Source organism: Leuresthes tenuis, unplaced genomic scaffold (genome assembly GCF_036924035.1).
Source record: "Leuresthes tenuis unplaced genomic scaffold, fLeuTen1.0.hap1 SCAF_2, whole genome shotgun sequence".
In the NCBI taxonomy this organism is placed as follows: domain Eukaryota; kingdom Metazoa; phylum Chordata; class Actinopteri; order Atheriniformes; family Atherinopsidae; genus Leuresthes; species Leuresthes tenuis.
In genome coordinates this window covers 42,590,120-42,616,770 of record NW_027325356.1, presented here as the reverse complement: position 1 = coordinate 42,616,770, position 26,651 = coordinate 42,590,120, and the positions used below count along the sequence as shown (strand labels likewise).

Sequence of the window (26,651 nt, the reverse complement as noted above, 5' to 3'; positions counted from 1 at the left end):
ACCTGCCTCAGATTTGGACATACTGTGAGCCTACTAGACCCTACTTGCACCCATTATTTCTGCTTCCAACACATCAGTTCCAAGGACAGAATGTTGAGTCGTTGCCTGATATAACCCACCCAGGTGTATTGTATCAAAACAATAATTTTTGGCTGATCAATGTATCATTCTTTGTCTCATGAAACTGAAAAAAATACAATGAAAATACAATGATGTACCAGCTAGTGTGCTATGCTGAGAACATTGAGAAATTGAGGAAATTAGTGGGTAATTAATTGATGAAATCAACCCCTCAAAAATATTGGAGGCTCATCAGAGGACTTTTAGCAAGTATGGAATCAAGGCTGTAACACAAAATAAGTAATAAACCCTTTCACATCTGCTGACTTTGGTGACTACATCTAGACTCTACTGAAACCTTTTGTGGGCACTTGCTTCTAGTCTTGGGACATAAGGCTACATTGCTAAAGTCATTTAAATCTAAAGCTTCTACCTACCAGACAGGCTGGTTTCACATCAGGAACATAAGAGCTGCCTGTACAAATGTTTTCAGCACAGGGATGTCTCTCATAATAACCACTATAATAGTCTTGTGTAATCAAAAGTTGATATGACTTGAAAAGTGAAGACATGAAAGAATCCCAACTATAAGTAAAGAGCAGTCACATTGAGTCACAAAAATGAACTGAAATCATTAATTATCATCATCATAACAGGTAAGCTGTATTTTTACTGCTGTATGTGTTTCACCACATAAAAACCATCAATAATTACCAGCTATTGGTCAATAGTTCATCCAAAAAAGGGAATTCTGTAGTTATTGCTGCTGGCAAGACTGACCTTCTGTACCGTTCTTTGTTTTAGCAGAGCTGAAGAAGTCTCCAACTGAACACACTTGTTTTAGTACCGTGTTCTGTCGAGGTTGGTCAGTATGTATTGTCCATTCTGTTCATCAACTTATGCTGCAATCTCCTTTTAACAATCACTTCCAGGGGCTCCAGAGCAGTCCCCAGCACAGAGCCAGCCTTCTTTATCAGTTTTGTCAGTTTCTTTGAGTCTCTGGCACTGATGCTTTTGCTCCAACAGATGCCGCAAAGCAGGTTGCACTCTCCACCACAGACCTATAGAAGACATACAGCATCTTTGTACAGACATGGAATGACCTAAGTTTTCTTAAGAAGTACAGTCTGTTGTGTCCCTTCTTGTAGACAACCTCAGTGTTGCATTTCAAGTGGAGTCTGCTGTCCAGGTAAACCACCAGGTATCTGTAGCACTCCACTGCCTTAAAGCATGTGATCTTTTTCATGCTTGATCACGCATCTCTCTCATTGTTCTGCAGAAGTTTGTTTTCCAGCTGTTTTCTGTACACTTCCATGCTCTCTGTTATCTTCCTTTTCAACTGTTTCTGCTCCCTCCTTAATAACTTCCCATCTCTCATTGTCTCATTGTCTTGACTTAAAAAGACACTTCTCTATGGGAGCATATGTTTTTTCAGTTTCAGTTTTCCAGTTCCATAGGCACTAATGAACCACCATACCAACAGAAATGCAGGATTTTGAGCTGAGTGCTGATAACAAACTGGAAGGTCCCTCCTCTGTTTAGTCTAGAGAATGCAGTGTCCATAATTTCCAAAATGAATTTCAGATTTTGATTAATAAGATCAGCGGACAGATTCCACGTTGTCTCAATCATTTTTAAATTTGCTTTGGTCCAGAGAAAACGGCAGTGATTCTGGATCATGTTCACATATGGCCTCTGTCTTACATGGTACAGCTTGAACTGTTATGGTTTTATTAGATGCAGAACCCTTAAGCAGAAGCTGACTTCCAGGGGACTCAGACAGGACCAACAAGATGAATCTGTATTTTAACAGGTTTGACAAAAGGCCCTAACCCTGCCCACTGTTCAGCCCTAATTCAACCTCCACAGAGTACGACGCCCCCAACCAACCATCGGTGCCTCATCTTACTGGTTGTCCTCTTCTCACCTCAGAGTGGTGAGGGTGAATCCACATCCTATCCCAAGCCAACCTGCGATAACCTACGAATCCTCTGGGACTAAGGAATCCAATACCTGCAGGCCCCTCACCATCATCAAAACCATCATTGTGGACGTATGTAAGTGTGAACTTCGCAGGCTCAATTCAGCCAGGGCAGCTGGCCCTGATGGCATCAATCCAAAGTTAAGCACCTATGACCTGCACTGACCAGCTCTGTTAAGTACTCATAAGGATCTTCAACTTAAGCCTCAATGCTGAAAGGGTACCGGTGCAGTCGAAAACTTCATGCCTTGTTCCAGGGCCAAAGAAGACATGCCCCAGCTTCCATTCCGACAACGGGCCGGTGGCACTGCATGAAAGTCCTGGAGAGATTAGTGCTGAAGATCCTACGTCCCACGGTCAGGCCAGCACTAGATCCCCTGCAATCTGCTTCACAGGCCAAGATGGATATGAATAATGCCATCATCTATGTGCTACACTGTGTCCACAGCCATCTAGACAAACCTGGAGGGACTCTATGTTAATTGTTTTTCCAGCGCTTTCAATACTATTCAGCCAGCCCAGCTAGGGAGTTAGCTCTCTGCTATGCGTGTAGATGCTCCTCTGGTTTCGTGGATCATGGACCGAAAGGCCACAGTACATGAAGCTACAGGGTAGTGTGTCTGATATAGCATTGTGCACTTAGGAGCTCAAGAGCTCCACAAGTACAGTTCTGTCACCATTCCTCTTCATCCTATACACATCCCGACTTCAGGTACAATATAGACGGCTGCCATTTGCAGAAGTTCTCAGATGACTCTACAATAGTCAGAGGATGAAATAGAGTACAGGAGTTGAATCAGTTGCAGCTCAACATTAGTAAAACTAAAGAACTGGTGGTGGATCCAATGAGAAGATGGTCTCCAGTTACCCCCATGACTATCAGGGGGGTGGATGTGGAGATTGGGCAGGATTATAAGTATCTTGGTGTGTGCGTAAACAATAGACTGGACTGATCAAAGAACTCAAGAAGGGCCAAAGTAGGTTATATTTCATATGCAGACTCTGGCCCTTTGGAGTCTGCAGCACCATACTAAGGATGTTCTGAGACTGTGGTCAGCAGTGCCATAGTCTTAGTTGTGGTGTGTTGGAGATTCACACTGTTACAGATAAAAAAAAAGTTGTCCAGATTCAGATCTATCGTGGATATTGAATATTATCCACTCCAAGATGCAGTGGAGAACAGAGGATCACTTTTAGCCACAGGCTAACTAGTATTAAATGCTCCACTGAATGCCACAGAAAATTCTTCCTTCCCACAGTCAGCAGACTCTATAACTCCTCTACCAATCTGTCACACACACAGCTAACTGACCCCATAGACTGTTAGCTATGGTGACAATAGTAAAAATGCAATATCCATAACCCGATATAAGCGATCATGTGCAGTATCTTTATTCTGTTAAGTGCAATACTACTTTGTGTCAGTTTTTAACTATTGTTTTACTTCCTTCATAACTTGTATTTATCACCTCATGCAATATGTCAATTGATCGGGCACGTGAAATACGGGAATACTACAGTTATATACTTTATATACTTTTTTGGGTTTGACATATTTTATCTCATTTTATTTTTAATTTATTTAACATTTAATTTTTATTGAAATTCTTTTTATCTTTCTATTTTCATTGTAATTTGTTTCTCACATATTGTCCTTCGTATGTCTAGTTGTGCAGTTGTTATTTGAGCAATCAACCGTGATGGGGTAATCCAAACACAAGTTACAGATCCAAGGCGAAGGTACTTAATCCTGGGAAATAGGCAGAGGAAGAAACAGGGTTAAAAGACAGGCAATCGCTTCTTAGAACACGGGACTTGGAGTAGTTGGCTGTACAATAGTGCATGGAATGCAGGAAAACTGGAGATAAGAAGGTGGAGATAATCAATGCAGCCACAGGTGAATTGGATGAGCAGTTAGCCAACTCCAGTCGTCATGCCGACAGGAAGGCAGGAACAGGAACCATGGTGAATCAGGAGAAGTAAAAAGAGAAAAAAACCAAGAAGAATCAGGTCTGTTTTTAATGCAGAGCTGGCTGAGGCCTGAAGGTCACAGACATCCAGGACTGATGTTCAGCTGTGTCCCCTTTCACAGAGATGTCTCCACATTCTCTGAATATTTTGATGATATTATGTACATTAGATGATGAAATATTCACAGTCCTCACAGTGTTACATGGAGGAATCATTTTTGCAGATTGTTAAACCTCTGTCCATTCTTAGGAGACTCTGCCACTCTAAGGTGCTCTTTTAATGCCCAATCATGTTACTGACATGTTGCCATTTAACCTAATTAGTTGCAACATGTTCTATATTCGCTTACTTTTCAAGCCTTTGTTGCCCCTTTGCCAACTGCTTTTAGATGTGTTAAATTCAAGAAGAGCTGAAAGAGTAAAATGTCTCACTTTCAACATTTAAATGTTTTCCATGCTCTGTTCTGTTCTATTGAATAAAATATTGCTTTATGCGATTGCCATTCTGTTTTATTAACATTTCACGCAGCGTTCCATCTTTGTTGGAATTGGGGTTGTATTTCCCACGAAAGTCTAAAGTCCTTAATGGCTACAAACCCAGGATTCTTCTGACAATCTTGTGATTGATGTTTTGATATTGTATTACTTTATAGGTGATGATTGTCTGTAAAATGTCTTTGAGCGTCTTGACAGATGCCCATAAATAAAATGCATAACTATCATTATTGTTGTTTTTAATCATTATTCTTATATGTTAATTTCTGGTTTTAAAAAAATCCAAAGATAGTGACAGCTAAATGCAAAGCTCATTCAATTCATATAGCGCCTCATCACAACAAATGTCATCTCAAGGCACTTTAATGATACAGTCCAATTCAAGCCAATTGGAGTCCAATTCATTGTAATCATAATCCAATCAAATAACATTCAATACATTCAAAATTAGTCCAATTCATTCATATAGAGCCAATTCAAAAACAACATCCTAGCTAAGGAACCCAACAGATTGCACCGAAACTTGTGTTCAGTAGCCCACAAACCAGTGGTTGACATGATGATGGTATCCAAGTTCTCAAGAAAATGCTCTTTGTCACAGCAGAGGCATTCAGACAAAATATTCATCATTCTTTATTTCTGCACCAGAAAATTCCCCAAAAATTCAAAGTCAGTGTAATCACTTTGCAAGCACAAGTGAAATACATACACATCTTTTTTTGTAAAGTTAAAACAACACAAGTGTACCAGCAGTCACTTCTATGCGATGAGTGTGTGATACAAATGCTTTAAAATGGAGCTATAATGGTGTCGGTTTGTTACTTGCAGAATATATACAAGACAGTAATAACCTCACAATTCCAAACATGTCCCTTGTATTTTTTGATAAACTGTGCCTGTACAATAAATAAAGTATAAAATATTTCTCATAGTAATCTGAGGATATCTAGAAACACATTAAACAAACAAAACACTAAATTACACCTCTGAAAAAAGACCAGCAGAGGGGGTGGGACATGTTTTCAGATCAGAACAAAGATTACAGTCATTTTGAGATGGGAAATTGCACTTTTAAATGCTCCATTTAATGGTTCAGTAGACAGTTTGATTTATTCTTTAAAAGATGGATTCTTGTTGGTTCATTGTAAAATACAAAGAGATGGGTCACTAACACTGATATGAAAACAACGTCAAGTTATCATGAGACAGCAAATGAAAAGTCTCCAGTTATCAGAAATCCCAGATACTCGCAATAATAGTGATTTCAGTTTACTTCTAGTGTCCAATGTCAGTGCAGAGTATGATGAAGATCAACAGAGGGTGAAGTATCATACATACTGTGGTGTATTTCTTTCAAAAAAATCATTTACCTCTGGACCAAATGGTCAAACTAAAATATTGCTCTTCTTCTTCCTCATGCCCAGAGAGGGCCAGATGCATGAAGTATGTGCACACAAAGACAGAAATGAGCACATATTATTTTCTCCAGATTTATAAAACATGTATTTTTCATTTTTATAAATCTAAATAACTGTCAAACATGTGTCCAAACCTGATCTCCATGTTAAGCCATGAATAGAAGTGAAACACTCACGTCAGTAATTATTCGCAAATAAAACATTGTTTGCACCACAACTTATCAGGCATGACAGCAAAGAATCACTGAATGTTAAACTCAGACTCTTCTCAGAGAAGAGGGAGAATTAGATCGGTTTTATTTGGTGTCTCAGTTCTGGAATCAATCAGACAATGAAAAAAATGGTGAAAGAAATAAGAGAAGCATCAGCTGTTAAAGTTCAGAGCAAAGCATCCAGCAGTGCAAAAGAAACTTGAGAGAGATGAGAGCCTTATCTGCATGTGCAAAGGACACGATCTTTGAATGAGAAGCCCAGGAGGACGATGTACACAGATGTGCACAGATGTACACAGATGTACACAGATGTGCACAGATGTACACAGATGTGCACAGATGTACACAGATGTGCACAGATGTGCACAGATGTACACAGATGTGCACAGATGTGCACAGATGTGCACAGATGTGCACATGAATCATGGCAAAGCCTGAGTCAGCACATGAACCAGCTGTCATCCTGCAGCCTCTGAATACTTATTATCCTCTTTGATCTCACTTTGAGCATTAATAATGGATTAATGACTTGAATCATAGACTCAGGTATGTTTGATTCACAGCAGCAATGTATTATAGCAGCCTCATTTAAATATGAGTACATTAGAAAAATGACTGAGATGAAACAAAATCTCTTTTTTTTCTTTCATTTTTGTGAACATTTCTCCTTCAGAACTGCCAATGTTAGACCTCATTATGCATCTGGCTCCTGGTTGCCACAGTTTCTCTGTTCATTTGCATGTTTTGTGTGTCTTGTTGATCATTAATTGTTGTAATTTTCCATCTATTTGCTGTTTTTTTTTTAAACTTATTTTCTATTTAGCAATGTTCTTGTTTTCCTAAAAAAACAAGCAAACCCCCGAGCCTTTTGACGCCTGCATATTACCTTTCATAGAGGGTCACTAATCTGTCCATGACCATGTATATGTATCAGAGAGCCATCTTACTGAGAAACTCTGGAATGGAAATGTTCAGATTTGATGATTGTAACTTAATCGAGGCGTTTTCTTCACACAGTTTTCGCTTTACACTGAATATTTGCATTTTACTGCAAGTAGAAGGAGGCTGAATCAATTTCTGTGTCGTCACATAACAAACTTAACCACATGTTGGTCTGATTTTACACTTAGGAATCACGCAGGAGGACCTTAGTGTGTCACAATAGTTAGAGTCTTGACCAGCTATAAACACAAAACACTGCCAGCCTTCTTACACTACTGGTCACTGATAAAAGTCACATGTCTCTCAAGAAGTAGAAGCACCAAGATGCAGCTACATTGAAATGTGCAGACCACAAACTGGTTTGTCCAACACCCTGTCAGCAACACGCTAAGGCCGCATTCATTGGCATGCTAAACTCTGGGTACCCCAGGAAGAAATGTCTTAATTCTCTTAACAGCGACTAAAACTTGAACTGATTTCCAGAAGAAATTCAAGATAACATATCTCTACTCTGAAAGTATGACTTTTTTTGTGAAAACATAACACCCACAAATAAAAAGACCCAAAGTAAATGTTTCAGCACCTTGCATGGGCACTATCACAACTTTTTTAACAGCTAAACCTGTTCTCTCCTCTCTTCCTGACAGCTGCTATTAATGCAAATTTAAGACATGATTGTTGTTGGGATTAAATAATGGCAGTATCAGTGATTGACTTAAAAACTCTCAGCCCCAGAGTTTGTGCTTTGAAAGGGAAAAGCTCATAAATACATATGAAATCAGATATTACCGTACAAGAGTAGTTTTTTTAAAACACAAAAAAGGATTTATGGCAGGAGCAAACGATTTGTAAATCTGGCCCTGTGTCCTCCAGAGCCAAGCCTGACCTCCACTGACATTTCTGAACTGCACAACCAACTGAGGAAACACCTCACTGGAAATGTTTTTCTATCATCTCATAGCTTTGTCATGCTTTGTGGAAATCAGTCATTTTCATTTTCAGAGAGTCTATCAGCTGCTTTAAGGCCACTGATTGTTGGGAAAAGCTTTTAGGAGTCTTTGTAAAGCTTGACATCTTGGCCTTTTTCTAATGATCACTGTCGACACAGTTAAGGTCTGAGATGTTTGTAAGTTATGTTTAGCTCAAATCTTTTGGGTTGCCCAAATATTTGCCACCAATGGTGATCAAAAACTGGATGAAACAAAACTTTAGGCCTTTTGGAAATCAGTCCACCCTCTACTCACTTAACTATTCACAGCAACGGCCTGTAGTCTGATGCTCCAATTCCTACATTGTCACCTGTTTGGAGCAAATGATCAGATTGGCCCTAAATGGTTAATAGGGCCAGGAGTGGAAATGGAAATGTTAATGTTGCTCCAAACATAGCCTGACCTTACCTGCAGTATCGACTGGTCATGGCCCAGCAACACTATCCAACAGTGATACCAACCGAGCTTCAACATTCTTGCTGTGCAGAAGTTTTCCAACATAAAAGCCTCTTAGCACATAGGCTAAAGGTCTTAAAGAGTATCTAGAAATGAGTCAGTTACTATTTTTGATTGTACTGTATTATTAATGACGTCAGTAAACAGCCTAATGATAACATGCCAGTGAATTCATGCTCGTGTTAGCTGGTTTCACATCACAACAGTCACCTGACCACATCTACCATCAACTTAAACTAATAATCTAATGTAACACACCATTAGAATGCTGTTGCAGATGTAAGGGCAGTGTTCTGTCAGAAACATTTATCTATCACTATCAACCACATTTCTCACCATTGGTTCTTCTGAGCCAAAGTCATAAATACGTCCAACGTGGCCGGCGGATGAGCGGTGCTGGATCTTGCAGAGGTCCAGATCATATGGACCAGATCAGACCTGGACCAACGGAGCAGCTGAATTTGCAGTGCTGGCAGAGTGTGTGTGTCTGTGTGCTTGCATTTTTTCCCGGGTGTGTGTATTAGTATCTTGGGATGACATGGTCACATAGTTACTTGGCTGCATTCTCCACTCAGCCTTTGATTTATAGCTTCATCTTGTGGACAACAGGGACGGGTAAGACCTGATGGACCTTGGCTCGGTTGCTGCTCACCTCCAGATTGACCCAATCAGGGTGGAATGTGCCCTTGAATCCTACAAATACAAACTTATCTGCAGAAAGACCAGATTATATTTAAGAAACACATTTCAGTGTCATAAAACTGATTATTATTATTACTTTTACAATTTACATTTTCATTAATTAGCTCACAGAATGACTTTTGTTTAATTACTACCAGCAGGTGCTGCATATTCCACTGGTGGCACTACTTGGAAAGTTTGTATTAAGTACAATGATCAGAACCAGAAAATAATGAACACTGGTCATTATTTTTCACTGTACCCTAAAATCACTACTACAATAATAATGCCTGGTCTACTGGATCTGTAGACTTATTCAATCTCAGTGAGTTTAAACTTTTAACTGGTACGTGTGATACATAGACACTAAGGTCTAAATCACTATGTGTGGCATCTCCTGCTGTTTTCCATTCAGTTTTTTTTTAATGACACAATAATGACTTCAGTGTGGACAGGTTAGCTGGCCAGGTTCGCTGTTGTCACATTTGGAGAAATGATTGTTGACCCATTTTACAGGAAAAAGTCACACACTGAGCAACAAATCAGTTTGAACATAATAATACATGAAACCCTACTATCAGCCAATGATACATTCAACAGTTTAATGCGTCAAAAGTTTTTCTTGTTAAATCTCTCGTTTAGTAGTAAATGATGAGGAGATCATACCACGATACATCTGTGAGCACACCTGTGTCAGACCACAGTAGAACTATCATTTACCTCTTAGTTTGATGCTTTTGTTCGCTCCAAGTTTCTCCAGGACTTTGGTCCAGGGTCCTCTGGCAAGCAGACGGCCCTTAGATGTCATGAGGACAATGGAACTAATGAAAAAGTAAGAGACAGCCATCACTATTAGTCTTCCAATTAATCCCACAGTATGTGCATGCGTAGTGCAGGGGACACTTTCTTCTTCTATACATTTTTTTAAATGATTGGAAATGCATTTGGCTCATCTTAAAATTGTCATGTGACAATGTATTTCAATTTGTGTGAAAGCCTCCAAAAAGGAAAAAAAAATGATATGACCTGAGGAATGTGAGCTGGGCAGCAGAGGAGTAGATTCTTACCCATCTCTCAGTCCATTGACATAATTCTCTAACTGTGCTGGGATGCCCTGTAGGATGGAGCTCCTAAAGCCTTTGGTCTCCACCACTTTCCCATCAAGCCCATCAATTACTGTCAGTTGCACCCCATCTTCTGATTGGTACAACTTTCTGCCATTCACCTGACACAACAGAGGCAGCCAATCAGAATTGTTCAGGGATCTACCTTATGACAGCAATGTACACTTAACCAAATCACTTTGAAGAACTGACCATAAATAACACAGGCAAAAAATGACAGAGATACTGTAAGATTTGTTTTGTCATTTACACAGTAAATTGCAAATTTGATATCCTGTTATACAGAATACTTGCATAGCCCTTTTCCGCGCTTTTAACACTACATGCCACATTCACCCATACAGCACATCTTAGTCTATACAGCGACACAGTGCTTCCTACTACATTCACACAGATGGATGCATCGGTAGGCAACGTGGGGTTCAGTGTGTTGTCCAAGGTCACTTCGACAAGTGAAAAATTGAGAAAAATCTGACAATTTGTATGGTTTATGGATTAATGAAATACAGGGGTGGCATAATGAACCTAAAAACTCACCTACTGAGTCAACATCAGTCAATCCTTCCCACTATCATCACTGATGTATCATCAAGTAGAGCAGCTTTAGAAGTATCTTTAGAACCTGGTTTGTATTTAGACAGCTTCTGCCCAGTTGATCTCTCTGAGCTAACAACAGTAATAGTCTCTTCTAAACCATCAACTTGTATTTTAGACCCAATCCCAACCAGACTGTTCAAGGAGGTTTTCCCCTTAATCAATACTTCCATATTGGATCTGATCAATCTGTCTTTGTTGATAGGATATGTACCTCAGACTTTTAAGGTTGCTGTAATTAAACCTTTACTTAAAAAACCTACTCTTGATTCAGAAGTGTTGGCTAATTATCGACCTATATCCAATCTCCCTTTTATGTCTAAAGTCCTTGAAAAAATAGTTGCAGTTCAACTTTGTGATCATTTACATAGAAATAATCTGTTTGAAGAGTTTCAGTCAGGATTCAGAGTGCATCATAGCACAGAAACAGCACTGGTGAAAGTTACCAATGATCTCCTCTTAGCCTCTGATAGCGGACTTGTTTCTGTGCTTGTCCTGTTGGATCTCAGTGCTGCATTTGATACGATCGATCGCAGCATTCTGTTACAGAGACTTGAACATGTTATTGGGATTAAAGGAACTGCATTAGGCTGGTTTAAGTCATATTTTAAACTGAAGTTGTTGACCTGAGCGCTTCAGGAAGAAACGGTCTGGCTTTAGAGTTACTCGAGATTGCATTTCCTTTGCTTCTAGTACAACAGTGAAGAACCTTGGAGGTATTTCATATTTGTATATATATTAATTCACCAGGATCTGTCATTTGACGCACATATAAAACTGGTTTCTAGGACTGCCTTCTTTCACCTTCGTAACATTGCTAAAATCAGGAACATCCTGTCTCAGGGTGATGCAGAGAAACTGCTCCATCCAAAATACGAGTCAGAGCCTTCAGTTATCAGTTATCAAAGGAGATCATTATGAACTTCAGGAGGAACAGAACCGAGCCGCTTCCCCTCTACATCAACGGCGAGCGTATGGAGAGAGTCAACACGTTCAAGTTCCTGGGGGTCCAGATCTCCAACGACCTCTCCTGGTCACACAAAATCACAGCTGTCATAAAGAAGGCTCAACAGCGTCTACACGTCCTGAGAGTCCTCAGGAGGACTAACTGGACAGTAAGCTGTGTCTCCACCTGGTACAGGAGCTGCACCGAGGCAGACAGAGCGAGGCTTCAGAGGACAGTCAAAGCAGCACAGAGCATAGCTGGCTGTCCTCTGCCCTCCCTGATGGACATCCACTCCACCCGGTGCCTCAGGGGAGCTCACCAAGGACAGGTCACATCCTGGTTCTCAGCTGTTTGAGCTGTTGCCGTCTGGTAGGAGCTACAGATGCTTACAAGCAAGGACAAACCGTTTCTTTCCTAAAGCCATTAACACCCTGAACGCTCACATGTAAATAATATGTACAGTTACATGAAAACTGCTGCTACTGTTCTCCTTGGACACTGTGTGCAATACTTTTTACATGCTTTTTATACTTTTTACTCTTATATTATTATTGCACATTTTTTTCTTTTACTTGTTTTTACTTTAATTTTTGCACTGAGCACAGGAGAAGGTCTCCAACTGTGTTGTACGTATGTTGTATGATGACAATAAAGGGCATTCTATTCAGTTATCAGGCCCCTCTCTGTGGAACCAGCTGCCAGTTTGGCTTCAGGAAGCAGACACCCTCTCTACCTTTAAGATCAGGCTGAAACTTTCCTTTCTGATAAAGCTTATAGTTAGGGATGGCTCAGGTGAGCCTGAAACATCCCATAGTTCTGCTGCTATAGGCCCAGCCTGCTGGGGGAGCTCCCATGATGCACCTCTCCTCCCTCCATGTACAGATGACATCATTGCTGTCATTAACTTGTGTTTCTCTCTCTCAGCAGGTGTCTCTGGCCTGGTGTTACGCTGCTTGTTGTCCCCTCTTTCCTGTCCTCTCAGCCCCAGCTGGTCCAGGCAGATGGACCCTTCCTGGTTCTGGTTCTGATGGAGGTTTCTTTTTTTTTCCACTGTCACCTCATTCACGCTCAGGACGGGAGATTAACTTGAGGAATTTTGATGTTTCGATGCAATCTGTTGGTTTCCTTAGTTAGGGAACGGAATTGAATTGAGGGTCAGACCGTGCAATGCTCAGCTTACAAAGCACAAGACTTCTGGAACAATGTCCTTTGGACAGACCAGAGCAAAGTGGAGATGTTTGGTCCTAATGCACAGCAGCACGTTTGGAGGAAACCAAACACAGCATATCAGCACAAACACCTCATACCAGCTGTCAAGCACGGTGGTGGAGGGCTGATGATCTGGGCTGGTTCTGCAGCCACAGGACCTGGGCACCTTGCAGTCATTGAGTCCACCATGAACTCCTCTGGATACCAAAGTATTCTAGAGTCAAATGTGAGGCCATCTGTCCCACAGCTAAAGCTGGGCTGAAACTGGCTCATCAACAGGACAAAGATCCCAAACACAGCAGCAGATCTACAGCAGAATGTGGGAAAAAGAAAAGAATCAAGGTGTTGCAATGGTCCAGTCAGAGTCCAGACCTCAGCCTGACTGAAATGCTGTGGTGGGACCTTAAGAGAGCTGTGCAGAAACCAAAGCTGCAAACCTCAAGGAGCTGAAGCAGCGCTGGAGAGAAGAGTGGACCATTTTTTCTTGTGTTATCAAGTAGCAAAATGAGTGATTCCCTGGTCTCTCATCAAATGTATGAATATGAAGACAGCTAACGTTGTCTGGCTGTTTTAACAGTCATGCTCTCATAGCAGAGTTGACAGTATATTTAGTCTATCTTCTCAGAGAAGAAGCTATCATAAAATGGCCTGTGCACTGCAAGTTACTGAGAGAGACCTGCAGCCCGCGCAGTGTGTCAAACAGTCAGAAGATGGACTAATACGAGTCCACCTTTCTTATTAGCAACATGTAATCATTTTCTGTTTCAATCATCCCAGTTGGAAGCAGTAAAACTGTGTCTGAGTTAACCTGAGACACAGGTTACCTGCACATCATGAAGTCACCACATTGTGAAACTGTGCATGTCGTTTGTGCTCGTGATCAATAAAAGCAGGGCGGGTCGCATGAAGCATCTGGGACTCAGGTCAGTCAAGTCACTTAATGTCAGCTCCAGCATGGCCAGAGATCTGACGGCAGAGTGAGGACTGATAAGAACATCTCCCCTTCCTCTCAAATATGAAAGAGGCTGTTTCTCTGAGTTCTGGAGACTTCGCAGATGCAGATCAGTAAATGTTTGTGCTGAGAAGGTGACCCAGGATAAAGATGGCTGACTTTATTTCAGTTTCTTACTGTTTGGATTTGTTCACAGGAAACAAATCATGTATCATTTTATTTGTACTTCACACTTTGTGTTGGTCTTTCACATAAAATTCCAATAAAATATATTTATGTTTGTGGTCGTAACATGACAAAATGTGGAAAAGTTCAAGGGGTGTCAATACTTTTGTAAGCCACTGTACACTGGTTGTGGACGAGTGGTTATGTGTTGTTGAACTGCTGGAAATCTTTTTTTTCTTATTTAAAAAAACTCCTTACAAAATAGCTGGGTGATACATTCTGACAGCATTCGTTCACATTCACTCTCTGCAATGAGACCAACAAGCAAATCTAAAATCCTGAATCAAACATCATGCAGTGCAGCAGGCAAAACACTGAGTTGGCAGCAGATTAAATAGTTCAGCAGAACTGTGCATGTGTCTTTACTCACCTCAAAGTGCCAGTGCTGTCTGGGTTTAGGTTGTCTTTACTATAGTGCTAGTCGCTAACCAGTGGCACGTTTACATGAAGTGATTGTTGATGAATTGGCTATGATCAATAAATGTTAAGAGATGTGTCCACCTGAATGGAACTGCATCAGATGTAACCCAATCAGTCTGTATAAATGTGTTTTCTACCCCAGACAGTCGCCAGATAAATGATTAAAACCCCATTCCATTAGATTTATCATGCAGTGAAGCAGATTTGGAGAGCAGGTTAAATACTTGTTCTGGTGACTGAGTATTGGGTTGTCCGATATGGGAGAGGTCCACACATCAAGATGAATTTCACACATCAGACAGCAATGGACTTCTCCATATCAAGTGCAAAGCTTACGCAGATGTCTGTGAAGAGCCTTGCCTACAACCTCTGCTGATGACATCGATTTCATTCCCAATCAAGTTACTGCCTTTCTGCTATTTATCTGAGACTGAGAATACCTCAGTAAAAGCAAAGTCCTCCTTTATGTGAAAGAAACGACTGGTGTACGACTCCAGTTTGACCTCCAGGAAGTGCTCTGGTGAGTGCTGAGGGGACACAAGCAAAGGAACAAGGCTGTAATAAAAGACTATTAATCAAACATAATGTACCGAGCACCGAGTTAGATCTCTAATACTGTCGGGAAATCTAGATTCAGCAGAGTGAAGAAGAAAAAGGTGTAAATAAGGACACAGTATACTGCATATTTACAAGGGATACAACGTATGACTAATAAACCATACTAAAACAAACTGTTGCGATATAAAAAGGTATGTTTTGCTTTTTTTTTGTTTTTTCACCCTAAAACTCTATTGTGAATGTGGAGGGATCTAGATTTGTACAATTATGATATTCTTAGCTGATGTTTTTCATTGTTGTTTTCTGACCTACAAAATGGTGTTGCACATTAGAGGGTGTGCACGTGATGTCCTCTGACATTAGAGGTAATGCACGTGATGTCCTCTGACATTAGAGGTAATGCACGTGATGTCCTCTGACATTAGAGGTAATGCACGTGATGTCCTCTGACATTAGAGGTAATGCACGTGATGTCCTCTGACATTAGAGGTAATGCACGTGATGTCCTCAGACATGTGACTGTACTCAGGTCACACCCAATGCTGAAAGCTATATACAGGGTTTTAAAGCTCACATCCAAGTTATGTCTTTCGAGGATCAGGCTGATGCAGGCCTGGACAGAGCAAATGAGGTCAACATGTACTTCAGAAGGTTCAGCTCAGATCAACACTCAGCATGCTCCTCCCCTGCCTCCAGGAACACAGACCTCACACCTGTACCCACATCCTCCCTGTCACACCTCCATAATGTCATAATGTCAGTCAGAAGGTCTCCCCCTACATCAGGACACATAGAAACCTCCTCTGCCTCCCCATCCAGCCTGTTTGTCTCTGACATTCAGGTGAAGAAGCAGCAGGAGAGACTGAGCCAGAACAAGGCAGCAGTCCCAGGGTCCCGAAGACCTGTGCAGAACAGCCAAGTGGGATTCTACAGCACCTCTTCAACCTTAGCCTGAGTCGAGAGAAAGCTCCAGAGCTGTGGAAGACATCCTGCCTGGTTTCAGTACCTTCCTTCCTGGCTGCTCTTCCTCCCGACTGTAGCTAAGCAGGACCAGGACCTGACATTGCTTACCAATCTGTCCTTCGGTGTGTGAATGTGTGTGACAGAGAAAAAAACACTGTAGCCTGTAACTCTGTATAGACTGAGACATGCTCTATGAGTGTGTGTGAATGGCTGAATGTGACTTGTGGTGTAAAAGCGCTTTGAGTGGTCAGTTAGACTAGAAAAGCAATAAGTACAGTCCATTTAGAATTAAACATTTCTCACCCATCTGCCCTCAGTGACTACAGACCAATTTCTCTCAGACAAGTCCTAGATAGACTGTTATTGGTGTTGAAGATGCCTTTATCGAGCAGTTAGATGACATTTGAATATATTTGGAGATAATCTCAATTGTTCCCTCACCCGCTGTACAAATTTCAATTAAAGTATAGACCTGTTATGTCCCTCTAAGGTCATCTCGACTGTGTAGCATCTAACCCTCATCCACACTGCAGACCAAAATCTACCATCTAGTAAAAATCTAGCATACCAGACACAGAATTCTCTGCAAATCCATGTTTCTGATCCTGGACTCCTGTTTTCTCTATGAAAAGCAGACAACTAATTTTTATCATTTTGTAAAAAGAAAACCTGAATTCTTTCTGAATCTTAACATTTAAGATATATTTTCTGTGTTTTCTACTCGAGACAATATTTTACTCTAGATGGTATTTCCTTGGCTTCTAGTTCTACAGTGAGGAACCTTGGAGTTATTTTTGACCAGAATTTATCATTTGACGCACATATAAAACTGGTTTCTAGGACTGCCTTCTTTCACCTTCGTAATATTGCTAAAATCAGGAACATCCTTTCTCAGGGTGATGCAGAGAAACTAGTTCATGCATTTGTTACTTCAAGATTGGACTACTGTAATTCCTTATTATTGGGCTGTCCCACATATTCTCTGAAAAGCCTCCAGCTGATCCAAAATGCTGCAGCCAGAGTTCTGATGAGAACTAACAGGAGAGATCATGTTTCTCCAGGTTTAGCTTCTCTTCATTGGCTCCCTGTTAAATTCAGAATAGAATTTAAGATTCTTCTCCTCACATATAAAGCTCTTAATGACCGAGCTCCATCATATCTTAAAGATCTCATTGTAAGATATTTTCCTAACAGAGCACTTCGCTCCCAAACTGCAGGTTTACTTGTTGTTCCCAGAGTTTCTAAAAGTAGAATGGGAGGTAGAGCCTTCAGTTATCAGGCCCCTCTCTTGTGGAATAAGCTGCCAGTAAATGTCCAGGAAGCAGACACCCTTTCCACTTTTAAGATTAGGCTTAAAACTTTCCTTTTCGATAAAGCTTATAGTTAGGGATGGCTCAGGTAATCCTGAAACATCCCATAGTTAAGCTGCTATAGGCTTAGACTGCTGGGGGACCTCATCTGTCACACCTTTCCTCACTTTGCTCTCTTTTTCCCCCTGTTTAATTTCTCAAATGATTTTATGTCCATGTGACATTATTGTGGTTATTAACTTGTGTTTCCCTGTTCCAACAGGTATCCTTTGAATGGTGTTATGGTGTTTTTCCCCCCTCTTTTCCCTCTTTTCTGTCTTCTCAAACCCCAGCTGGTCGAGGCGGATGGCCACCCTTCCTGGTTCTGGTTCTGCTAGAGGTTTCTTCCTGGTTCTGGTTCTGCCAGAGGTTTCTTCCTGAGTCTGGTTCTGCCAGAGGTTTCTTCCTGGTTCTGGTTATGCCAGAGGTTTCTTCCTGAGTCTGGTTCTTCCAGAGGTTTCTTCCTGGTTCTGGTTCTGCCAGAGGTTTCTTCCTGGTTCTGGTTCTGCCAGAGGTTTCTTCCTGTTAAAAGGGAGTCGTTCCTTTCCACAGTCCCTCAGGCTCAGGACGGGAGATTGGACTGAAGACAAGTTTCGGTGCAATCTGTTGGTTTTCTTAGCTAGGATTTTTTTTTTTTTTAAATTGGCTCTATATGAATAAATTGGATTATTTTGAAATGAATTAATTGGATTTCATTGGATTATGATTACAATGAATTGAATTCCAATTGTCTTGAATTGGACTATATTATTTAAGTGCCTTGAGATGACAATTGTTGTAATTTGGCGCTATATAAAAAAAACTAAATTAAATTGAATTGTCTTTTTATAGTATAGCCACTTGTCTGATGACATCACATGCATTCTCTCATTATCATGCAAATAATTATAATTGCAAAAAACATTTTGACTTGAAATAAGAGAAGAGCAGGTGAATAACTGACGGCTGCTTTGCACTTAGAGAAAGTTCTGCTTATTTCCTTGTTCTACAACTAACCAGCATGCACAGGAACAGAAGTGGAACACAGCCCTTGTTAGGTTACTATATACTGGATCATTTTTCATTTATATAGCAAGACATTTCATCATGATATCGTGCATCCCTACTACAGAATCTTACCTTGGTGCTTATTTCTGTGCATCTGAGTACCTGAACATTGTCTGAACAACAGTAACTACTTGGAGAGCTTTGATTACAGTGCTCACCAGCCTGATGTTGGGTATTTTTCTTGGCATGGGGACATCTACAACAGGCAGCTCAGCATGTTTCGGGTAGGCCTGGGCCATGCAGTTGCTGGGTGGGCTTCCCTCTGGGATGATGGCTGTGATCTTCACCCTCTCACAGCCTTTGACAGAGCAGAAAGCAAACTGTTCCTTGCCATTATGGGCCTTTATCTTCAGGAAGAGCAGCCTGCAGTAAACACACACAAGACATCAGGTGTTGTACACACTGTGTGTCCCAAAGTTTAGTCTCTGGCCACAAGCTGGTTTGGTGAGAAAGGACTGTTCGTATCGAGGGGAGGGCATTCTGTTTAAAATTACGCTGACATGAATGGAGTGAACGGCCACTGATTCAGCTTCTCTATTTTGTGTCCTTTTGGGTCAGTTGTTACAGTGAAGTCTGAAATTCTCCACTGAAACACTGTGGAGGTAAATTTATGTGAAAAAGATATCTGTAGAAATAAGAAATATATAAGTTTTGCCCTTCAAACTTGACAGTTATTGTAATCTTACAAAATATTCTTTTCACATCTACAGGAATGTCTTGTGTTTTCACAAGAAAGAAGGGAAGTAAGTGTTTTAACCTGTGAAAAGCTTAACTGGTGGGGACAACGCACACACACACACACGCACACAGACAGACACACACAGACAGACACACACACAGACAGACACACGCACACTGTAGCAACCGGTGTGGGAGCACCTGGGATGTCGTCGTATAAGAGCAAACTGTTTCTATATTGATTATCTGCTCATGTAGAAACATCACTCTTGGTTATGAGGAGCTATACGTACATGTATCTGCTGTCTAAAACCAAGATGAGCTTTAATAAATGTGTTTATGAAACAAATTGACACAGTTCAATGATCTACTAAATGATTAGGTTTTGTTGAGTTTGTGTACCTCCTGCAGTTGGCTTACAGCAGAGTCAATATACACCTGTGTACCTCCTGCAGTTGGCTTACAGCAGAGCCAGCATACACCTGTGTACCTCCTGCAGTTGGCTTACAGCAGAGCCAGCATACACCTGTGTACCTCCTGCAGTTGGCTTACAGCAGAGCCAGCATACACCTGTGTACCTCCTGCAGTTGGCTTACAGCAGAGCCAGCATACATCTGTGTACCTCCTGCAGTTGGCTTACAGCAGAGTCAATATACACCTGTGTACCTCCTGCAGTTGGCTTACAGCAGAGCCAGCATACACCTGTGTACCTCCTGCAGTTGGCTTACAGCAGAGTCAGCATACACCTGTGTACCTCCTGCAGTTGGCTTACAGCAGAGCCAGCATACACCTGTGTACCTCCTGCAGTTGGCTTACAGCAGAGCAAGCATACACCTGTGTACCTCCTGCAGTTGGCTTACAGCAGAGTCAGCATACACCTGTGTACCTCCTGCAGTTGGCTTACAGCAGAGTCAGCATACACCTGTGTAGCTCCTGCAGTTGGCTTACAGCAGAGTCAGCATACACCTGTGTACCTCCTGCAGTTGGCTTACAGCAGAGCCAGCATACACCTGTGTACCTCCTGCAGTTGGCTTACAGCAGAGTCAATATACACCTGTGTACCTCCTGCAGTTGGCTTACAGCAGAGTCAGCATACACCTGTGTAGCTCCTGCAGTTGGCTTACAGCAGAGCCAGCATACACCTGTGTACCTCCTGCAGTTGGCTTACAGCAGAGCCAGCATACACCTGTGTACCTCCTGCAGTTGGCTTACAGCAGAGCCAGCATACACCTGTGTACCTCCTGCAGTTGGCTTACAGCAGAGCCAGCATACACCTGTGTACCTCCTGCAGTTGGCTTACAGCAGAGTCAATATACACCTGTGTACCTCCTGCAGTTGGCTTACAGCAGAGCCAGCATACACCTGTGTAGCTCCTGCAGTTGGCTTACAGCAGAGCCAGCATACACCTGTGTAGCTCCTGCAGTTGGCTTACAGCAGAGCCAGCATACACCTGTGTACCTCCTGCAGTTGGCTTACAGCAGAGCCAGCATACACCTGTGTACCTCCTGCAGTTGGCTTACAGCAGAGCCAGCATACACCTGTGTACCTCCTGCAGTTGGCTTACAGCAGAGCCAGCATACACCTGTGTACCTCCTGCAGTTGGCTTACAGCAGAGCCAGCATACACCTGTGTACCTCCTGCAGTTGGCTTACAGCAGAGCCAGCATACACCTGTGTACCTCCTGCAGTTGGCTTACAGCAGAGCCAGCATACACCTGTGTACCTCCTGCAGTTGGCTTACAGCAGAGCCAGCATACACCTGTGTACCTCCTGCAGTTGGCTTACAGCAGAGCCAGCATACACCTGTGTAGCTCCTGCAGTTGGCTTACAGCAGAGCCAGCATACACCTGTGTACCTCCTGCAGTTGGCTTACAGCAGAGCCAGCATACACCTGTGTACCTCCTGCAGTTGGCTTACAGCAGAGCCAGCATACACCTGTGTACCTCCTGCAGTTGGCTTACAGCAGAGTCAATATACACCTGTGTACCTCCTGCAGTTGGCTTACAGCAGAGCCAGCATACACCTGTGTAGCTCCTGCAGTTGGCTTACAGCAGAGCCAGCATACACCTGTGTACCTCCTGCAGTTGGCTTACAGCAGAGTCAATATACACCTGTGTAGCTCCTGCAGTTGGCTTACAGCAGAGCCAGCATACACCTGTGTACCTCCTGCAGTTGGCTTACAGCAGAGCCAGCATACACCTGTGTACCTCCTACAGTTGGCTTACAGCAGAGTCAGCATACACCTGTGTAGCTCCTGCAGCTGGCTTACAGCAGAGCCAGCATACACCTGTGTACCTCCTGCAGTTGGCTTACAGCAGAGTCAGCATACACCTGTGTACCTCCTGCAGTTGGCTTACAGCAGAGCCAGCATACACCTGTGTACCTCCTGCAGCTGGCTTACAGCAGAGCCAGCATACACCTGTGTAGCTCCTGCAGCTGGCTTACAGCAGAGTCAGCATACACCTGTGTACCTCCTGCAGTTGGCTTACAGCAGAGCCAGCATACACCTGTGTACCTCCTGCAGTTGGCTTACAGCAGAGTCAGCATACACCTGTGTACCTCCTGCAGTTGGCTTACAGCAGAGCCAGCATACACCTGTGTACCTCCTGCAGTTGGCTTACAGCAGAGCCAGCATACACCTGTGTACCTCCTGCAGTTGGCTTACAGCAGAGTCAGCATACACCTGTGTACCTCCTGCAGTTGGCTTACAGCAGAGCCAGCATACACCTGTGTACCTCCTGCAGTTGGCTTACAGCAGAGTCAGCATACACCTGTGTAGCTCCTGCAGTTGGCTTACAGCAGAGCCAGCATACACCTGTGTACCTCCTGCAGTTGGCTTACAGCAGAGCCAGCATACACCTGTGTACCTCCTGCAGTTGGCTTACAGCAGAGCCAGCATACACCTGTGTACCTCCTGCAGTTGGCTTACAGCAGAGTCAGCATACACCTGTGTACCTCCTGCAGTTGGCTTACAGCAGAGCCAGCATACACCTGTGTACCTCCTGCAGTTGGCTTACAGCAGAGCCAGCATACACCTGTGTACCTCCTGCAGTTGGCTTACAGCAGAGCCAGCATACACCTGTGTACCTCCTGCAGTTGGCTTACAGCAGAGCCAGCATACACCTGTGTACCTCCTGCAGTTGGCTTACAGCAGAGTCAATATACACCTGTGTACCTCCTGCAGTTGGCTTACAGCAGAGCCAGCATACACCTGTGTACCTCCTGCAGTTGGCTTACAGCAGAGTCAGCATACACCTGTGTACCTCCTGCAGTTGGCTTACAGCAGAGTCAGCATACACCTGTGTACCTCCTGCAGTTGGCTTACAGCAGAGTCAGCATACACCTGTGTACCTCCTGCAGTTGGCTTACAGCAGAGTCAGCATACACCTGTGTACCTCCTGCAGTTGGCTTACAGCAGAGTCAGCATACACCTGTGTACCTCCTGCAGTTGGCTTACAGCAGAGCCAGCATACACCTGTGTACCTCCTGCAGTTGGCTTACAGCAGAGTCAGCATACACCTGTGTACCTCCTGCAGTTGGCTGACAGCAGAGTTAGCATACACCTGTGTACCTCCTGCAGTTGGCTTACAGCAGAGTCAGCATACACCTGTGTACCTCCTGCAGTTGGCTTACAGCAGAGCCAGCATACACCTGTGTACCTCCTGCAGTTGGCTTACAGCAGAGTCAGCATACACCTGTGTACCTTTTTTACCTTGAGGATTTCAGGAACAGCTGTAAGTCGGCTCTCCTGCTTGCTAAAATTATCCTTTCTGTTTATATGCAAAGAGCATGGTGGCTCTGAATAATTTTGAAATAATTTAAAGGAGACATATACTGAGCTTTTTCTCCACACTGACATACTTTCCTGAGATCTTAATGAAATGTCTGTGACATGCTGTGGTAAATACCTCGGACTGTATTATTGGAGTGTGTAAGATGACATTTGTTGTGATTTGACGCTATATAAATAAACTGAAAATGAAATATATCAGCCTATAAAGAAGAAACTAATAGAGAAATCGTCTTTAAGGATTAGGCTAATTTATTTGTTTACATTTGAAGTAAACACAAGAAACTTAAAAAAAAAAATTAAAAATAAAAATGGACCAGACTCCGTCTTATGAGCTATCTCTCCTAATGGTGGCATATCGGGTGGAAGGCCTACTACTCTACCCTGCTCAAGATCTGAATATGGATTTCTTAGATACTCTTCCACCTCTGCCTTTGTTGCTTTAAGCCGCCTCCCTTTTCCTGTTTAAACAACCCTTTAACAAACTTGAACGGGTCCCTGTAAAACGCAGTCCTTACATATTCTATCTTCTTTCTCTTCTTCGTTAGATATTCAGCCCTGCTGAGTATTGCTAGCCTGCTTCTCTTCCTGCAACACATTAATTCCCTCCCTCTCTTCCTCTGTAGCTCTTTTCCACTGCTTTCTTAAGTTTCTTCTTTCCTTAACCAATTTCTCCATCTCTCTTTGCCATCTAGATTTAAAGGGCAACTCCGGGATTTTTAAACCTGGACTTTATTTCTGGCTGAAATAAGTTCATCTACTCACCGAGAAAAGTCGGCGTCCTTCGGAAGATATTTAGATAACACACACCTCTACTGGGACCACTTCATTGACAAATAGAAATCTAAATATCCTACTTCTGACTGGGGAAAAAACAACTGAAAAGCTTTAACAAGAACCTGGAAGCCAATTTCCATGTTGGAATAGATAACATCAGACTGTGTACTTGTAGAGTATTAATATATTATCTCTTTTTTAAGTTTAGTGAACTATATAACTGGTCATGTTAATTTACTGTCCATGTGAAAACAAAAAACAGGAGATTCAGGGTACAACGTACAAACTTCTAGGGTACAGTGAATGCAGCATGATGTGATGTTGTGGATGGACATAAAATTCTGCCCCCTCAAACATGTCCATGTTGTATTTGTTAAATACAGGCAGATTTGATCAATAAGTACATTCATAGAATATGTAACCTCAAGTGTTCCTGACTGCAACTGTATGTGAAGAGTAAAAATGGCGTCCATGACAGCATGGTCGTGTTGTATGTCTTCTAGCAGGATCTTTTAGTTATAACTTTGATTGATTTCTAAGACTATCCAAGTGATGTTATCTTTCAAAGCTTTTCAAAAATTCTACCAAATTCAGGGAACATTTCTGACAGTTCTTGTGCTGAGCTAATGCAGTGGTCTTTGTGTATGTCTGACCCTGTGTCCTCCTCTAAATAGTAGTATCCCCTGGCCAAGAGCGAGTGGTTAATCTTCTCCCTCTGGCTTGTCCTCATGAAGATGCCGGTTTTACGAGTCTGTTTGGTGAGGCGGTTGTGGATGTCAGAGATGATGGTGAAGGTGGTGCCATGTGGGTAGCAGAGGCCCACATTGATCCAGTCATTTCTGAGACAAACAAATGAATTAAGTAAATAGTAATTAAATACAAACAGCATTGTAGATATATTATGTGTGATTTCATCACAAAAATCAGAGCGCAAAACCAGTTCTCAAACCCAAAATGTATAAGAGCCTACACACCATGTCAGGCTTTGGAGAGCCTTGGTGACTTGTAATTCAAATGTATATATTTATTTTATTTTGTAATGCACCTGCAGTCAACAATCCAAATCGGTAAAATGAAGTTAAACAGAAATAGTGATGGAAAAATTTTAAAATAAAACTGAAAAGTAGCAAAAGTATTCACCCATTTCATTTTACTAATTGGACATAATTTACTGTGAAGCATGAACTAATTATTGATCTAAGGTGTGATCGTATTTCTCCATTTTTTGCTTTTGTTCATTGGCTCCGTGTTACATCTAGAAAATAATCTTTGAATTCTCAAATTGAATTCTTCTCCTCACATATAAAGCTCTTAATGACCGAGCTCCATCACATCTTAAAGATCTCACAGTTGGATATTTCCCCAACAGAGCACTTTGCTCTCAGGCTGCAGGTTCCCTTGTGGTTCCCAGAGTTTCTAAAAGCAGAATGGGACGCAGAGCCTTCAGTTATCAGGCCCCTAAAAGCAGAATGGGACGCAGAGCCTTCAGTTATCAGGCCCCTAAAAGCAGAATGGGAGGCAGAGCCTTCAGTTATCAGGCCCCTAAAAGTAGAATGGGAGGCAGAGCCTTCAGTTATCAGGCCCCTAAAAGCAGAATGGGAGGCAGAGCCTTCAGTTATCAGCCCCCTAAAAACAGAATGGGAGGCAGAGCCTTCAGTTATCAGGCCCCTCTCTGTGGAACCAGCTGCCAGTTTGGCTTCAGGAAGCAGACACCCTCTCTACCTTTAAGATCAGGCTGAAACTTTCCTTTCTGATAAAGCTTATAGTTAGGGATGGCTCAGGTGACCCTGAAACATCCCATAGTTCTGCTGCTATAGGCCCAGCCTGCTGGGGGAGCTCCCATGATGCACCGCTCCTCCCTCCATGTACAGATGACATCACTGTTGTCATTAACTTGTGTTTCTCTCTCTCAGCAGGTGTCTCTGGCCTGGTGTTACGCTGCTTGTTGTCCCCTGTTTCCTGTCCTCTCAGCCCCAGCTGGTCCAGGCAGATGGACCCTTCCTGGTTCTGGTTCTGATGGAGGTTTCTTCCTGTTGAAAGGGAGTTTTTTCTTTCCAACAATGCCTCGTACATGCTCAAGTTTTAATGTCGTCTGTTGGTTTCCTTAGCTTGGCAAATTTGAATCAATTGGCATTATATTAATTGGACTAATTTGTTTTTATATAACTTTATATGCATGGATTATAATTGGATCATATCGGTTGGTTTATTCTGCATCCCTTATCTGTTTTCAGGAGTTTTTGGGCTTTTTAGGCTTGATAGTATAATTCCTACAAATGAGGGTAATGGCACATAGTTCAGGACATGTTAAAAGCATTCGTGGCTCGGCTGTCTGGATTAAGCACAACCAGTTCCAGAAGTCAGCAGAATGATGAATATCTGTTGGAGTTTGTTGAATTTTTTGCCTAAAATTTTGATCAGCACTTCAACATTTTCTATACTTGAACATCCGGAAGATAGAATGGTAAATGGACTGTACTTGTAAAGCGCTTTTCTAGTCTAGCTGACCACTCAGAGTGCTTCTAACACTACTTGCCAATCACCCATTTGCACACACAGAATGTCTTATGTCTGTACATAACTACGTGATTTTATAACCACTCATACACCGACGGATGCATCTGTAGGCAAAGTGGGGTTCAGTGTCTTGCCCAAGGACACTTTGACATGTAGCCCGGGGAAGCCGGATTGGAACCATGACCTTCCGATTGGTGGGCGACTGCTCTTCATCCTGAGCTACAGAATGCCCTACATCATTTCTCTAACCCATATACAATTTCTCACACACAATTACAAAGGCACTGGCCTCTATCTGC

General features: G+C 42.3%; 1 protein-coding gene across 1 annotated transcript in view; it reads right to left on the bottom strand.

Moving 5' to 3' along the window:
- Window positions 1-6,565: 6,565 nt before the first annotated feature.
- cemip (cell migration inducing hyaluronidase 1) overlaps window positions 6,566-26,651 on the bottom strand; it is a 150,440-nt gene continuing 130,354 nt past the window's right edge. Inside the window, exons 24-29 of the mRNA XM_072381128.1 lie at window positions 24,489-24,674; window positions 18,750-18,954; window positions 15,115-15,201; window positions 10,272-10,429; window positions 9,925-10,025; window positions 6,566-9,234 (exon numbers count right to left, since the gene is read on the bottom strand). Coding sequence (XP_072237229.1) covers window positions 9,107-9,234; window positions 9,925-10,025; window positions 10,272-10,429; window positions 15,115-15,201; window positions 18,750-18,954; window positions 24,489-24,674 — 865 coding nt within the window. The 3' untranslated portion in view covers window positions 6,566-9,106. The remainder of the gene's footprint in view (window positions 9,235-9,924; window positions 10,026-10,271; window positions 10,430-15,114; window positions 15,202-18,749; window positions 18,955-24,488; window positions 24,675-26,651) is intronic.